Source organism: Salpingoeca rosetta, assembly GCF_000188695.1.
Source record: "Salpingoeca rosetta unplaced genomic scaffold supercont1.9, whole genome shotgun sequence".
In the NCBI taxonomy this organism is placed as follows: Eukaryota; class Choanoflagellata; order Craspedida; family Salpingoecidae; genus Salpingoeca; species Salpingoeca rosetta.
Window position 1 is genome coordinate 1,349,200 of NW_004754925.1, and position 13,375 is coordinate 1,362,574.

Genomic DNA, 13,375 nt, shown 5'->3' on the forward strand with positions numbered 1-13,375 from the left:
ATCTCGTCCCTCGCCCATGCCGTAACAACAACGACGACGACGACAACAACGACGACGACAACGACAACGACAACGACAGACAGCAACGACAGCAGCGCCAAACCATCACCATCACCATGTGGCGTGCTGTCGCTCGAGCCCGATCCCGATGTCGCCGAGGGCTACGCATACACGCTGCAGCTGCAACCACAATTCGGAAGCCTGTACGCGGCGGGAACAGAGGCGTGCCCAAAGATTGCCACCGTCTACTTGCCTCCGGCCTACCCGGAGCTGGCCCCTGCCCTGCGCTTCCGCTCCATCATGCGCCACGCCAATGTCTTGCAGAACACGTTTGTTGCCGACAACCTCATCGACTACTGGCTCAGGCACGGGTGTGCCGAGTGTGAGGTGCCAGCCCTCACCGACGTCTTCGACTTTGAGCACGCGTCCTCCAGCAACGCTTTGCTCGGGGTGATCGCCTTGGCCTTTGTCATGCTGCACGCACCGGCGCCAGAGCCACCACACCCGCTCGTGGACGCCCCGGTGGCAGACCTCCTTCACCTGTGGACGACGCACCGCGACCAGTGCGCCTGCCCGCTCTCTGCGTGCATGCCGTGCTTGCCCAGCGAAATGCGCGCCCTCCTCGCGGAGGACAACAACCACAGCCGCGGCCACAGCAACGACCACGACCACGACCACGATGAGAACTGCAGCCATCATCACCATCATCACCATGACAGCAGCGACGGCTGCCCTCCTTTGCATCTGCCGCAGCGTGCGCAAGAGCTGATCCTTGTGTTCCGGCGCAACCTGGCTGCCCTTCCCCAGTACATGTACGAGGCAATGGCCGAGCTGCAGTATGACAGGGACCGCACTGCCCAGGTGTGGCGACAGCAGACGCAGCAACCAAACCTGTATCGCCCCTCCGCTCCCCTTCATCTCCTCCCCCAAGGTGCTCTCAACACCCTGCCACCCACGGACCCCCACCATGATCAGGCTGATGCCGGCCACCCAACGCCAGCTGCAAAACGTTCTTCTTCTTCTTCTTCTTCTTCTTCTTCTTCATCTACAGCGCAACTCACAGCACCGCAGCAACAAACGCCACAACAGACACAGCAACAACCACAAGCACAATCACCACAACTGTCGTCGCTGTCTCCCTCGGTGTATGTTGAGAGCACCATGTGGCAGCAGGGAGCGCTTGCCCGCGACGTGTTGCAAGAGTGGCTCGATCCATCACTGTTTGATGCGCTCTGCAGCAACGACCGACCTGCTGCACTCCGCGCACTGGCCACGTGCAAGGACAGCGAGCACCTGGGCTGTGTGTTTTCGCTGCCGTTTCTCCGTGCCGACGCCTGTGACCGTCTGGACCGGGAGGTTCACGCGTATGAGCAGTCGAGCCTGCCCAAGATGCGTCCAAACTCAATGAACAACTACGGGCTTGTGCTGGACGACATCGGGTTGGAGCCCTTGTTTGACTTGTTTGCAGCTCAGGTGGCGCAGCCGCTAGCGTCAGTGCTGCTGCCAGAGACGGCACACGGCAACCTGCCACTGGACAACCACCACGCCTTTGTTGTGCAATATCGGCCGGAACAGGACCGCCACCTGGACATGCACGTGGATGACAGTGACGTCACCATCAACGTGAACCTCTGTGATGCTTTCCAGGGCTCGGAGCTCCAATTCTGCGGCGCCCTGCACCGCCCCAACCACCGCAAGCACACGCTCACATACAAGCACGTGAAGGGCCGTGCTGTTATCCACCCGGGCAGTGTTCGCCACGGCGCTGACGCAATCACAGACGGGTACCGCTCCAACCTCATTCTGTGGTGTCGTGCATCACGCTATCGTGTCACACCGCAGTGGCGACAACTGCACATGCGGCACGCTGAGGAGGGTGCGCCAGACACCATCTGCCTCTCTCGCACACATGACCGCGACTTCCACGTGCACGCTGACGACGACGGTGGTGAGGAGCACCATGATGGTTCCGAGACGCCAGCTGAAGCATAAGCAACGCGCTTTGCAAATGTTACACCTCGGGTGATCATCAGAAGCTCCGCTTGTTGTATTTGTGTGTGTGTGTGTGTGTCTGTCTGTGTCTGTGTCTGTGTCTGTCTGTCTGTGAGGAGAGTTTCCTTTTTGGCCATTGGTGTAACGCTTGCTTGCGTGTTGAATCTGAACAGTGGTGCTTGCGTTCTCGCACACGCTTCCTTTCCTTTCCCTCCCCCCTCCTGCCATCCTTTACTCTCTATGCCGATCGTCTGAGCTGGCCTTGTCGTCTAATCGCCTCCATCACATACAAGCAAACAAGTGGTGAACCTGCCACCTTCAAAAAGCTGTCTATCAACACGCGCACGAACATAGAGATGTACATGAACGCACATGCACACACAACACATGTTATGCACACAACACACACGCATACACACACACACACAAAACCACACCACTTCCTCACTGGCCAAACTTGGCGCAGTGCTTGACAAAGCAGTCGCCCGTCTTGCACAGTCCATCTGGTGCACATGCAGCACAGAAGTAGCGTGTGCGGCGCCCACAGATGACGCACAGCCGCTGTGGATACTTGTCCTTGAGTCTCTTCACCCACATCTGCTGCTTCCGATCAAACGTCGAGTAGAGAGGAATCATTTGCAGCGTGTGCAGCTGGCTCTCCGTTGGGCTTGATGGCGCCACGTTCACCCCACCTGCCATGGCTGGTGGCGGTGGTGGTCCCATCCCTGGCCCCATCGCAGCTGCCATGGACGAGGGTGTGACAGATGATGCGGAGAGCGGTGTTGACAACTGGTGCGGTAACACGTGTGCACTCCGCGCATCCACACCGCTCGCAAACGACGACGATGATGTCGACGAAACAGTGACCGCCTCCCGCGAAGAATAGTGCTCTCCGCCGTGGACGCGTGTGGACGGGTGGGTGCCTGCGGTTCCAAGCGCCGTGTTGTGGTGCGCAGGTCCAACGCCAATCCCGGTTGACACGGCCTCAGACACTCCGCTGTACAACAGCTCGCGTGCGAGTTGCAGCACAAACGACGTCGCATCCAACGCACCGCCGCCATCTCCGCTGTCTTTGCTGCTGCTGCTGCTGCTGGTGGTGCTGCTGCTGCTGCTGTTGCCGTGCACATGCACGTGCATCTTGTACGCGTTGTCGATGGCTGTGCTCACCAGGAACCAAAACTGACTCTCCCACCAGTCTGAACACGAAACAGCACGACGCACGGCCTTTCCAATCGAACTCCGAGTCGTGGCAGTGATCACTTCTTCTTCCCCTGGCGGCGATTTTGAGGAGGACTGTGCCCCCGGCTCGGTTGTGGTTGTGTGCATGATGTTACCACCATGGCCATTGTGAATTGAATGCGCTGTCGCTGTTGCTGGAGGTGGTACTTTTGCCTCGCCAACGGCAACACCGTTGTGTCTGCGCGCTTCCTGACACACACGCAAGATGTGCGGATACAACTGCTGTTGCTGCTGCTGCTCTTGTTGTTGCTGTTCTTGTTGTTGCTGTTCTTGCTGTGGTTGCTGCTGTTGCTGCTGATATTGGTGGTGCTGGTGCTGGTGTGTATGTGGTGGAGGTGTTGTGGAGAGTGAAGTCGCAGTGTGGTCCTCGCCACCCTGTGCTCGCTCTTCATCGCCAAAGCCCCGAACATCCAGCGTGGCGGGCTGCGGCTGTTGATGGTGGTGGCGCTGGTGCTGGTGGTGCTGCTTCTGGTGGTGCTGGTGGTGATGATGTGGTGGCTGCGCTGGGGGCAAGGGCGGTAGTGGCGGTCGTGACAGCTGCGATGGAAAGGGGGCATCCCCAACGGCACCCGTAGGGATAGCATCGCCATCATGGTGCTGCTGATGATGGTGCGTGTCTGCACGGTAGGAGGTGGTGCCAAAGGTTGACGCCAGCATGCACACGTGCGACACGCCGCGCACAGCAGCCACATACACGCCCTCACCGCCCACGCTTCCAACGCGTGCGATGCATTGTCCAGGGGCGAGGGTAACAGCATCGGCCTTGAGCTGGGCAACAGGAAGCGCGCGACTCCATCGCATGTTGCTGCTTCGAATCGGCGTCACACCAAAGATACCTGCCCGCCGCAACGCCGCCAGCAACTCAAGCGATCCAACATCACCATCAATCACAACAGCACTGCCGGTCAACGACGTGCTGCTGCCGGCGCTGTGGGGACCTGTGGTTGTGGGTGCTGCTGCATGCCTCATGCCTGTATATACTGTGCCGAGGCTGGGCTGTTCTTGTTGTTGCTGTTCTTGCTGTGGTGGCTGCTGGTGCTGCTGATATTGGTGGTGCTGGTGCTGGTGTGTATGTGGTGGAGGTTGTTGTGGGAGAGTGAAGTCGCAGTGTGGTCCTCGCCACCCTGTGCTCGCTCTTCATCGCCAAAGCCCCGAACATCCAGCGTGGCGGGCTGCGGCTGTTGATGGTGGTGGCGCTGGTGCTGGTGGTGCTGCTTCTGGTGGTGCTGGTGGTGATGATGTGGTGGCTGCGCTGGGGGCAAGGGCGGTAGTGGCGGTCGTGACAGCTGCGATGGAAAGGGGGCATCCCCAACGGCACCCGTAGGGATAGCATCGCCATCATGGTGCTGCTGATGATGGTGCGTGTCTGCACGGTAGGAGGTGGTGCCAAAGGTTGACGCCAGCATGCACACGTGCGACACGCCGCGCACAGCAGCCACATACACGCCCTCACCGCCCACGCTTCCAACGCGTGCGATGCATTGTCCAGGGGCGAGGGTAACAGCATCGGCCTTGAGCTGGGCAACAGGAAGCGCGCGACTCCATCGCATGTTGCTGCTTCGAATCGGCGTCACACCAAAGATACCTGCCCGCCGCAACGCCGCCAGCAACTCAAGCGATCCAACATCACCATCAATCACAACAGCACTGCCGGTCAACGACGTGCTGCTGCCGGCGCTGTGGGGACCTGTGGTTGTGGGTGCTGCTGCATGCCTCATGCTGTTGCCATGACCACGGTCACTGCTGTTGTGGCTGTTGTGGCTGTTGTGGCTGTTGTGGCTGTTGTGGCTAGGTGTGACAGCCGCTGCGCTTTGTCGTGCTGGTGAAAGGGACACCGGCACCCCCGCGGCCAGCAACGCGCGCAGGGCAAGCTGTGACGGCGACAGCCGCTTGCGAGCAAAGGCCCTGCTGCCTGCGTGTGTGTCAGTGCCACCAGCGTCACGACGAATGCTGCTGTAAGGGGAGAGGTGGGTGGAATTCCTGCGCATTGCCGACGACGACGACAGCGACAATGATGTTGATGATGATGTTGATGATGATGATGATGATGTGTGCATGTGCGTTGCGGGGGTGTGCGGGTGCCTTGCTTCACGGAGCGCCTTGCGCAACATATCAGTCACGTTGCGTGTTGCCTGTGGAAACGCACTTCCTGGTCGCTGCTGTTGGTGCTGTGCGTCTGGCGAGTCCGCATCGTCCTGTGCACTTTGAGGCGGTGCGCGTCCTGGGTCTGCGGTTGCAGGCACATTCCCTGCACTGCTGCTCTGAGCGGTGGGCGCATGCGATACCACGCCGCCTGCCTTACGTGTGTTGGTGGGAGAAGGCATGCTCAAGTACACGGCAAACACCACCCCGGTCTGGGCACACGACACTGCTGAGAACTGTGTTGAGAGCGGGTGGCGCTGCGATCCGCACGTGTGTCCAGTGGTGAGGCGAAGCAGCCACGACGGTGTGAAAGCCGCCTGCGTGCGCGCGTTCATTTCATCCACAAGATCACACAATATGATGATCGGTAAGATCTGCTGGTGCTGTTGTCGTCGTTGCTGTTGTCGTTGTTGCTGTTGTTGCTGCCGACGTTGGTGTTCTTGTGGACTTTTGTCGGCGTTGCTTGCGGTGTTTGCGTTGCTTGTGTTGCTGGCTGTGTTTGTGCCGGCGTAATCACCACTGAACCGCGGTGCTGGCCGTGCGCGTGCGAGTGCGAAGCGACGGAGGCGACCAGCAATGTGCTGAAACCGATCAAAGGACATGAGGTCGGCGAAGCTCGAGCGAATGGTGAGCGGATGCGACATGGACACAGGTCGCCAGAACGAGCGAAGCGGCTGCTGTGGATATTGGGACATGAGCAGGCACAGCCCGAGATAGCGCGAGAACTCGCTCGCTGTGATGCTGCCGTCGCTGGCGTCACAGGCAACGTGATTGCTGTTGTTGCTGCTGCTGCTGCTGTTGTTGACAGTTGCGGCCCTGGGTGGTGGTGCTGCTGTTGTTGTTGGTGTGTCGCTGGCGTCTTGCGGGTTGGCCGTGCGTGCACTGTGTGACGACGATGACAGTGGTGAAGATGATGATGGTGGCGGTGGTGGTGGTGACGGTGACGCCAAAATGCTGTCGGCGATCCCCTCTAGCGGAAAGAATGTGGCAAAGAGGCTGAGCGGAGAGTAGTGGCGCGCGTGGCGGTTGCTGTGCGCCTCCTGGAACTGTGTCAGAGGCGGCATGGGTCGGTGGTGTGGAACGAAGCGGGCATTGCGGTTGCCAACGTGCCAGCCATGCGCCCTGCTCGTGGTGTCGGTGGCGCCTGGATGCATGTTCGCGGTGCTGCTCGTGCTACTAACGTTGCTACTGTTGTTGGTATGTGTAGGGATCAAAGTTGTGTTGGCAGGCACATTCGTGGCGGTGATCGTCGTGTTTGTGCTCGTGTTGCTGGTGGTGCTGGTGGTGTTGGTGGTGCTGGTGGTGCTGGTGGTGCTGGTGGTGCTGGTGGTGCGCCAGTCACGTGTAATGTGCGTATATGCGCCATGCCATGTGTACCGCGCACGGGCCCACTTGCTTCTGCGGCGACGATGCAGCACACCTGTACCACCACCACCATCACCATCATCACCACCACCACCACCACCACCACCACCAACAGCAGCAGAAGCAGCAGAAGCAGCAGAAGATGCAGAAGCAGCAGAAGGACTGGCTGCTTGCGCCAGAGATGGTGGTTGAGCGGACGAGGCGCGCCGCTTTGCGCGCTTACGTGGCTGCCCTCCATCGTTGTCATCTTGATCTTCACCGATGTCATCGACATGTGGTGTGCGTGAGCCACTGGCTCTGCTGTGTACACTATCACCTTCGCCATCGCTGCCTGGATGTGCAAACGCTGTGCTTGTGCCACAACCATGATCCTCATCGTGGTTGCGGCCACCACGAAAGTCATCATCACCGCTGTCACGCCCATCACTGTCATCATCGGAAATGCTCTCCCAGTCGGAATCATCGTCCTCCACACTCAGCAGCAGCTCATTTTGCACGTGCACGTGCACCAGCTCGGGTTCACCTGGCGCCACTCCGCTCTCACACGCCAACGCTGTTGCACCCTTGTCCTGGCTGTGGTCGTGCTGCTGCTGTTGCTGCTGTTGTTGCTGTTGCTGCTGTTGTTGCTGTTGCTGCTGTTGCTGCTGTTGCTGCTGTTGCTGTGGCTGTTGCTGTTCTTGGTGTTGCTGCTGTTCTTGTTGGTGCACCTCTTCGGGGGCATCCCGGTGCTGCTCTTTGTGTTGATCGTGGCGTTGCTGCTTGCCCGCGTGTATGTGTCGACGTTGTCGCGCTCCACCACTTGAGTTGCGCAGGCCTGGCTCCTCCTCCTGTCGTGGCTGCCGCTGCCCTTGATGTTGTTGCTGTTCTCGTTGTTGTTCCCGTTGTTCCCGTTGTTCTCGTTGTTCCCGTTGTTCCCGTTGTTCTTGGTGTTCTTGTTGTTGTTGCAGGTCCGGGTTGCTGTCATCATCATGCGGGGGCGGCGCCTTACTCGACAGCCCACGATCCGCCCTAACAACTGCTTGTGACGAAGATTGCTTTTGCGCACCCTTCCGTGAAGAGGATCCATCTTGCTGCTGTTGCTGCTGTTGCTGTTGTGATGGCTGCGGCTCGTGCTGTGGTTGGTCCACTTGTACGTCGGAATTCGCTGATGGTGGCGTGTAGTGGTGCCCCTGGTGCAACCCAAGCAAGACTGGATGCTCCGAGTGTGACGGCAGCCTTGATAGCTGCGGCATCTGTTGCTGTTGCTGTTGCTGCTGGTGCTGCTGTTGCTGTTGTTGTTGCTGCTGGTGCTGGTGCAGGTGTGGGTGTGGGTGTGGGTGCGTGTGATGCTGGTCGAGGCTGTGGTGGGCGTGGGCTTCGTGGCGCGTGTGGGAAAGTGTGTGGCGGTGGTGGCCTGCGTGGTGCACGGAAGGCTGTGATGGGGCAGGCGGCACGGGTGCATAAGGCACTGGGGGTCTGTGCGGTGGAGGTAAGCTTGGCAACTCAAGCATGGAAGGGGCCGGTGGCGGTGGCCCCACCGCATGTGCATGCTGCTGTTGCTGCTGTTCATGCTGCTGCTGCTGCTGCTGCTGCTGCTGCTGTTGTTGTTGTTGTTGTTGTTGCTCTTGCTCTTGCTGGTGATGCTGCGATCGATAGGGCATGTACTCCGTCCCAAAAGAGGCGGGTGGTTGCTGGTGCTGGTGATACGGCTGTAGTTGTGCGCCAACAACAGGCGGCGCTTGGTATGGCAGTGCGTGCCTTGGCTGCCCATCGTCGTGGTGATGGGAGTGGAACTGCTGCTGCATGTGGTGCTGGCTGCCGTGAGGGGCGTGTACGAGGACGTGGTGGTGATGGTGGTGATGGTGGTGGTGCTCTGCCGGGTTCTGCTGGGTATGCGCCAGGACCTGCTGTTCCTGCAATACCTCTGCATCCTGCTCAAGCGCCTGCTGTTGGTGCTGTTGGTGGTGCTGTTGGTGGTGCTGCTGTTGCTGTTGCTGTTGTTGTTGGTGATGATGCTGGGGCAAGGGAGGGAGGGCCAGTCCTTGCAGCATGCTTGGGTGATGCGGGTGCTGTGAGGACGCCGTCTGGTGGCGAGAGACCAGCATGCCATGGGAGGCCCCTTCCTCTTGCTGCTGCTGGTGCTGCTGATAGCTGACGTGTTGGTGGTGTGGGCCGTCGTCGTACGGGCCCGGTATGACGACGGCAGAGGACGACACAGCCACGGCCGCAGCAGCAATAGCAGCAGCAGAGGAGGCGGAGGAGGAGGCGGTGGAAGGGGAGGTCGAGGAGGTGCTGGTCGTGGCGGTGGTGGTCGTTGTGGTGGCTGATGAGACGGGAGGGGCAGCAGCAGAGGTTGGCGTGGTAGAGGAGGTGGCGGCCAAGGGCGCGTGTTGTTGGTCTTCGTTCAACGCAGCGTAAATGGGTGGCAGGTGAACATCTCCAGCCCGCAGGCCAGGATGGTGTAGTGGGAGGGCGTGCAGCAACGGGTGCTCCTGTGCCGTGCCAGCGCCGCTGCCGCTGCCGCTGCTTCGACGCAGGCTGTCATTGGTTTTGTCAGCATCCGCTGTTGACGCAGCTGCCAGCGCCGCCGAGTTGTCATGAAAGGATGTCGGTGGCGGCGGCGGTGGCGGTGGCCCCATTTGCTGTTGCTGTTGTTGCTGTTGTTGCTGTTGTTGCTGTTGTTGCTGTTGTTGCTGCTGTTGTTGTTGCTGTTGCTGTTGCTGTTGCTGTTGCTGCTGCTGCTCAGGCTGGAAGCGCTGTTTGTCGGGGCTTGTGCAATTGCGATCGTTTCCTGTGTTGGCATGCTGCTTGTGCTGCTTGTGCGCCTGTTGCTGTGGCCGCGGAGAGGTGAGCAGTTGTGAGATTGGCAGCTGTGCTTGCTGATGCTGCTGCTGGGGCCTGTGCTGTTGGGCTTGCTGCGGCGGCGCCTTGCTGTGGGATCGGGGCTGTCGCGGGGAGTCTGCCTCCGTCTGCATGACACGGCAGTTGCCCCTTGCAGCGTAGAATTCGTGGCCCGGGTGCAGATCCCACCGCAAGAGGGCGCAGTTCTTCTTCTTGTCGCGCTCACCAAAGCCAGTCACCAGCAGATTCTGCAGCACCTGACCCCGCACATCATGCACCAGCGTTGACACCAGGTGTCTTGGATACACGTACCGCGCAACCACGTTGACTCGCGCGCCAGTGGCCAGGTTGCGGTTTGGCCGAGGCATCGCGTGCGGTGCGCGTGTATGTGTGTGTATGTGTGTATGTGTGTATGTGTGTGTGTGTGTCTGGTGTGTGTGGTGATGTGTGTGTGTATGTGTGTGTGTGTGTGTGTGTGGGTGGGTGGGTGGTGATGTGTGTGTGTCTGCGTGTGGGCAGGATGTCCTCCTTGTTGTGCCGTCAAACAAAGCTGTGGCGGCGCACTTTGGTGTGTGTGCTTGTGCGGCTGTTTGTTTGTCGCTCGAAAGCGAGCCTTGTTTTGGTGGGGGATAAAATAAATGGTGGGCTACACCCCGTAAAAGTTGATTCATTCACAATTTTCTTACATGGAAGGACAGAAACAGACACCACAAAATATACTGTAACTGGTGGCCGAAGGACGACGACGAGAGACGGGTTTTTTGTTTGTGTGTGTCGCCGCGACGTGCACGCACACAAACCACAGCAGGCGCTGCAATCAAGCAAACACAGACACACACACACACACACAGGCAGATAGACAGGCAAGGGCACGTCAACCCCAACTCTGCGAGCAACACAACCGAACAAGGGATTCAATCCAACAGGACAGTCTGAACCGCACACGATGTCGTCGCTCTTGTATGACGATGACAACCAAGGAGGAAGTTATGCACCACCAGACTCCACACCAGATCAACATGACAGGTCAGATCCCATGCATGCGTTGTGTGTGTATTTGTGTGTGGCTGTGTGTGTGTGTGTGTGTTTGTATTTGTGTGTGACTGTGTGTGGGTGCGTGTGTGTAAATTTGTGTGTTTGCGTGTGCATTTGTTCATGTGCACATGTCGCGCTCTCTGTGCACGACACACCAACCTCCTGTGCATACACGTCCGTGTCTGATGGCGTGGTCCCTGGTGCTGCACCCCGCCTTCTTCGTCCAAGCTGCTTCTCTCCCTGCTGTTCCTTCAATGCATGCATGCACACCGCAGTCCCATGCAGTTGCGGACTCACAAATCTACCATCCGCCACCGCTACTTGCTCTACCAACAACAACATGCAACAACAACAACAACAACAACAACAACCAACCGACGACGACGACGATGATGACCATTACGACGCCACGCAACCAACATGCAACAACAACTTAAACAACTTAAACAACAACAACAACTTAAACAACAACAACAACTTAAACAACAACAACAACTTAAACAACAACAACAACTTAAACAACAACAACAACTTAAACAACAACAACAACAACAAAAACAACAACAACAACAACCCACCCACCCACAAACCAACCAACCCATGCACCATGCACTATGTAGGGATCTGGAGGTGACTGTGCAGTTTGGAGACGACACGCACGAGTTCCGCGTGCCTCGGAGCATGCCCATCCGGCAACTGAAGATGCGCATTGCTGCAAGGACGGGCGTGGCACCAGCCAATCAACAGCTATTTGGCTTTGCCTTTGAGCTGGAGTCCATCGACGACCTCACCCTCAGGCACCTCACCAGACTGTCCGAGCAAACGCTCAATCTGCTGCTGGTGGTCAAGGAGGAGGAGGAGGACGACGACGACGCGCCACGCGGCGACGATCCTGCACACATGATGCGCTACGGCTCGCGGGTAACACAGCATGCTACCACACACGGGCCCGCTCCGCCGATTCCGGGTGGGCAGCAGGCGCTTCGGCAGACATGGCGCCAGCCGCGCCCTCCACTCGCAAGCAGCGACGAGGACGAGGATGTGCCAGCGCTCTTGGGCGATCAGGACAGCCGCGACAACGGCACGCGCGACAACGGCACGCGCGACAACACCGGCGAAGCGGGGCCGTCACCACATCCACGGCTCCCGATGCCGCCATATCGGGTGTCGCAACACACGCCACACACCCACGACGCTGATGGTGATGGTGATGATGATGGTGCGGGACCGCGTCACGCAGACAGCACCGGTGGCGGCGGCAGCCATGCACATGACCCGCACCACCCTTTGCACTGGCTGCTTTCGCCAGACGCGCGACGCGAGCAGGGGCACGGGCTGGACACGCTGCGCCGCATGATGATGGTGCACTCTCAACAACAACGAGAACAACAACAACAACAACAACAACAACAACAACAACAACAACAACAACAACAACAACAACAACAACAACAACAACAACGAGAACAACGAGAACAGAGGGAGCGGGCGATGGATCGAGCCACGGAAGAGTACCTCAATGCCTTGTGCGCTGCAGATGAGCGTGCTGCCCTGCGTGCTGCCACGGGTGCACGCCATCTCTCGCCGTATTTGCACGACCCGGAGAGCGACGCGGATGTGGATGCGTCCCTGATTGCCGAGGGCGACGCAGACCAGTCGTTTGACGGCGAGCTGCTCATGCCATCCGGCGATTTCACCACAGAGGAGTTTGTCGCCGCCTTCCAGAACAAGCACGCGCTGTGCCCGCTGTTTCTGCAAGGCACGTTCCGCCAGGCCCTGACGGAGAGCACGAGGCGAGGGCTGCCGCTGCTGCTCTACCTTCACGACGACCGCTCCCCCACCAACGCCGGCTTTGCCGACCTTGTGTGCGACCCGGCAGTGGTGTCTGTCCTCACCAGCTACTTTGTTGTCTACGGCTACGACTTCACGCACACCGTGGCGCGGCGGCGCTTCCTGGAGGAGGCGAACAAGGCCGTTCGGCTGGGTGATGGCCTCACCTCGGAGTTCCCCTGCCTCGTCGTGCTTGCACGCATTGGCGGGCTGTTTCAGCTGACAAAGTGCATCACCGCCAGCACGTGCGACTCCGCTGCGGACCTGGCGTCCACCCTGGAGATGGAGGGTGTGCTTGTCATGTCGCAGACCATCGACGACGCTGCGCAGGGAGGCGATGCCGCTGGACACGGCGACAGCGGTGACGGCGGGCCCCGCTCAGAGGCACAGCGGCTGCGTGACGAGCAAGATGAGGCGTACCGGGCATCGCTGGAGGCCGACCAGCGCAAGGAGAAGGAGAGGGAGGATGAGGCAGCAAGGCGCAGGGAGGAGCAGGAAGCACAGGCAGAGGTGCAGCGGGCGCAGGATGAGATGAAGGACGCGCTTGCGCAGCAGGTGCGCGATGAACCACCGCAGGGGCAGCAGTGCGTCATGGTGCGCGTGCGCGCGCCGAACAACAACAACATCACCCGCCGCTTTCACAACGATGCGACGGTTGGGGAGCTGGAGACATATGTTGGCTCGCTCGGGTTCCTGCCCACCACCCACCGCCTTCGCTTTCCCATGGGCACAACGGTGCCAGATGATGACAAGACCACCACCCTCGTTTCCCTCTTTCCGTCTGCCCGCTTCCGCGTGGATGTTGAGCCCCTCTGATTTGTTCTTGGTGTGCGTCTCCCTGTATGCCTGTCTGTGTATTTGTGTGCCTGTGCGTGTGCGCCTGTGTATGTGTGTCTGTCTGTCTATCTGCTGTGTCTGCCTACCTACATATCTGTCTGTGTCTGTCTATCTG

General features: G+C 59.2%; 4 protein-coding genes across 4 annotated transcripts in view; 3 read left to right on the forward strand and 1 right to left on the reverse strand.

Moving 5' to 3' along the window:
- PTSG_04188 (oxidoreductase) overlaps positions 1–2,319 on the forward strand; it is a 2,594-nt gene extending 275 nt beyond the window's left edge. The window contains exon 1 of the mRNA XM_004995028.1: positions 1–2,319. This exon is cut by the window's left edge and continues 275 nt beyond it. Coding sequence (XP_004995085.1) covers positions 1–1,992 — 1,992 coding nt within the window. The 3' untranslated portion in view covers positions 1,993–2,319.
- A 62-nt stretch (positions 2,320–2,381) lies between these two features.
- PTSG_04189 (uncharacterized protein) lies at positions 2,382–9,926 on the reverse strand (the record flags this gene model as incomplete). Its single annotated transcript, XM_004995029.1, has 2 exons — positions 2,382–4,293; positions 4,389–9,926. 2 exons carry the CDS (start codon positions 9,924–9,926, stop codon positions 2,437–2,439), a joined length of 7,395 nt encoding a protein of 2,464 aa, XP_004995086.1. The 3' UTR covers positions 2,382–2,436.
- A 578-nt stretch (positions 9,927–10,504) lies between these two features.
- Positions 10,505–10,986, forward strand: PTSG_04190 (uncharacterized protein; the record flags this gene model as incomplete). Its single annotated transcript, XM_004995030.1, has 2 exons — positions 10,505–10,584; positions 10,869–10,986. 2 exons carry the CDS (start codon positions 10,505–10,507, stop codon positions 10,984–10,986), a joined length of 198 nt encoding a protein of 65 aa, XP_004995087.1.
- Positions 10,987–11,013: 27 nt separating this feature from the next.
- PTSG_04191 (uncharacterized protein) lies at positions 11,014–13,239 on the forward strand (the record flags this gene model as incomplete). Its single annotated transcript, XM_004995031.1, has 1 exon — positions 11,014–13,239. The coding sequence occupies one exon, from the start codon at positions 11,014–11,016 to the stop codon at positions 13,237–13,239; it is 2,226 nt and encodes a 741-aa protein (XP_004995088.1).
- Positions 13,240–13,375: the final 136 nt, after the last annotated feature.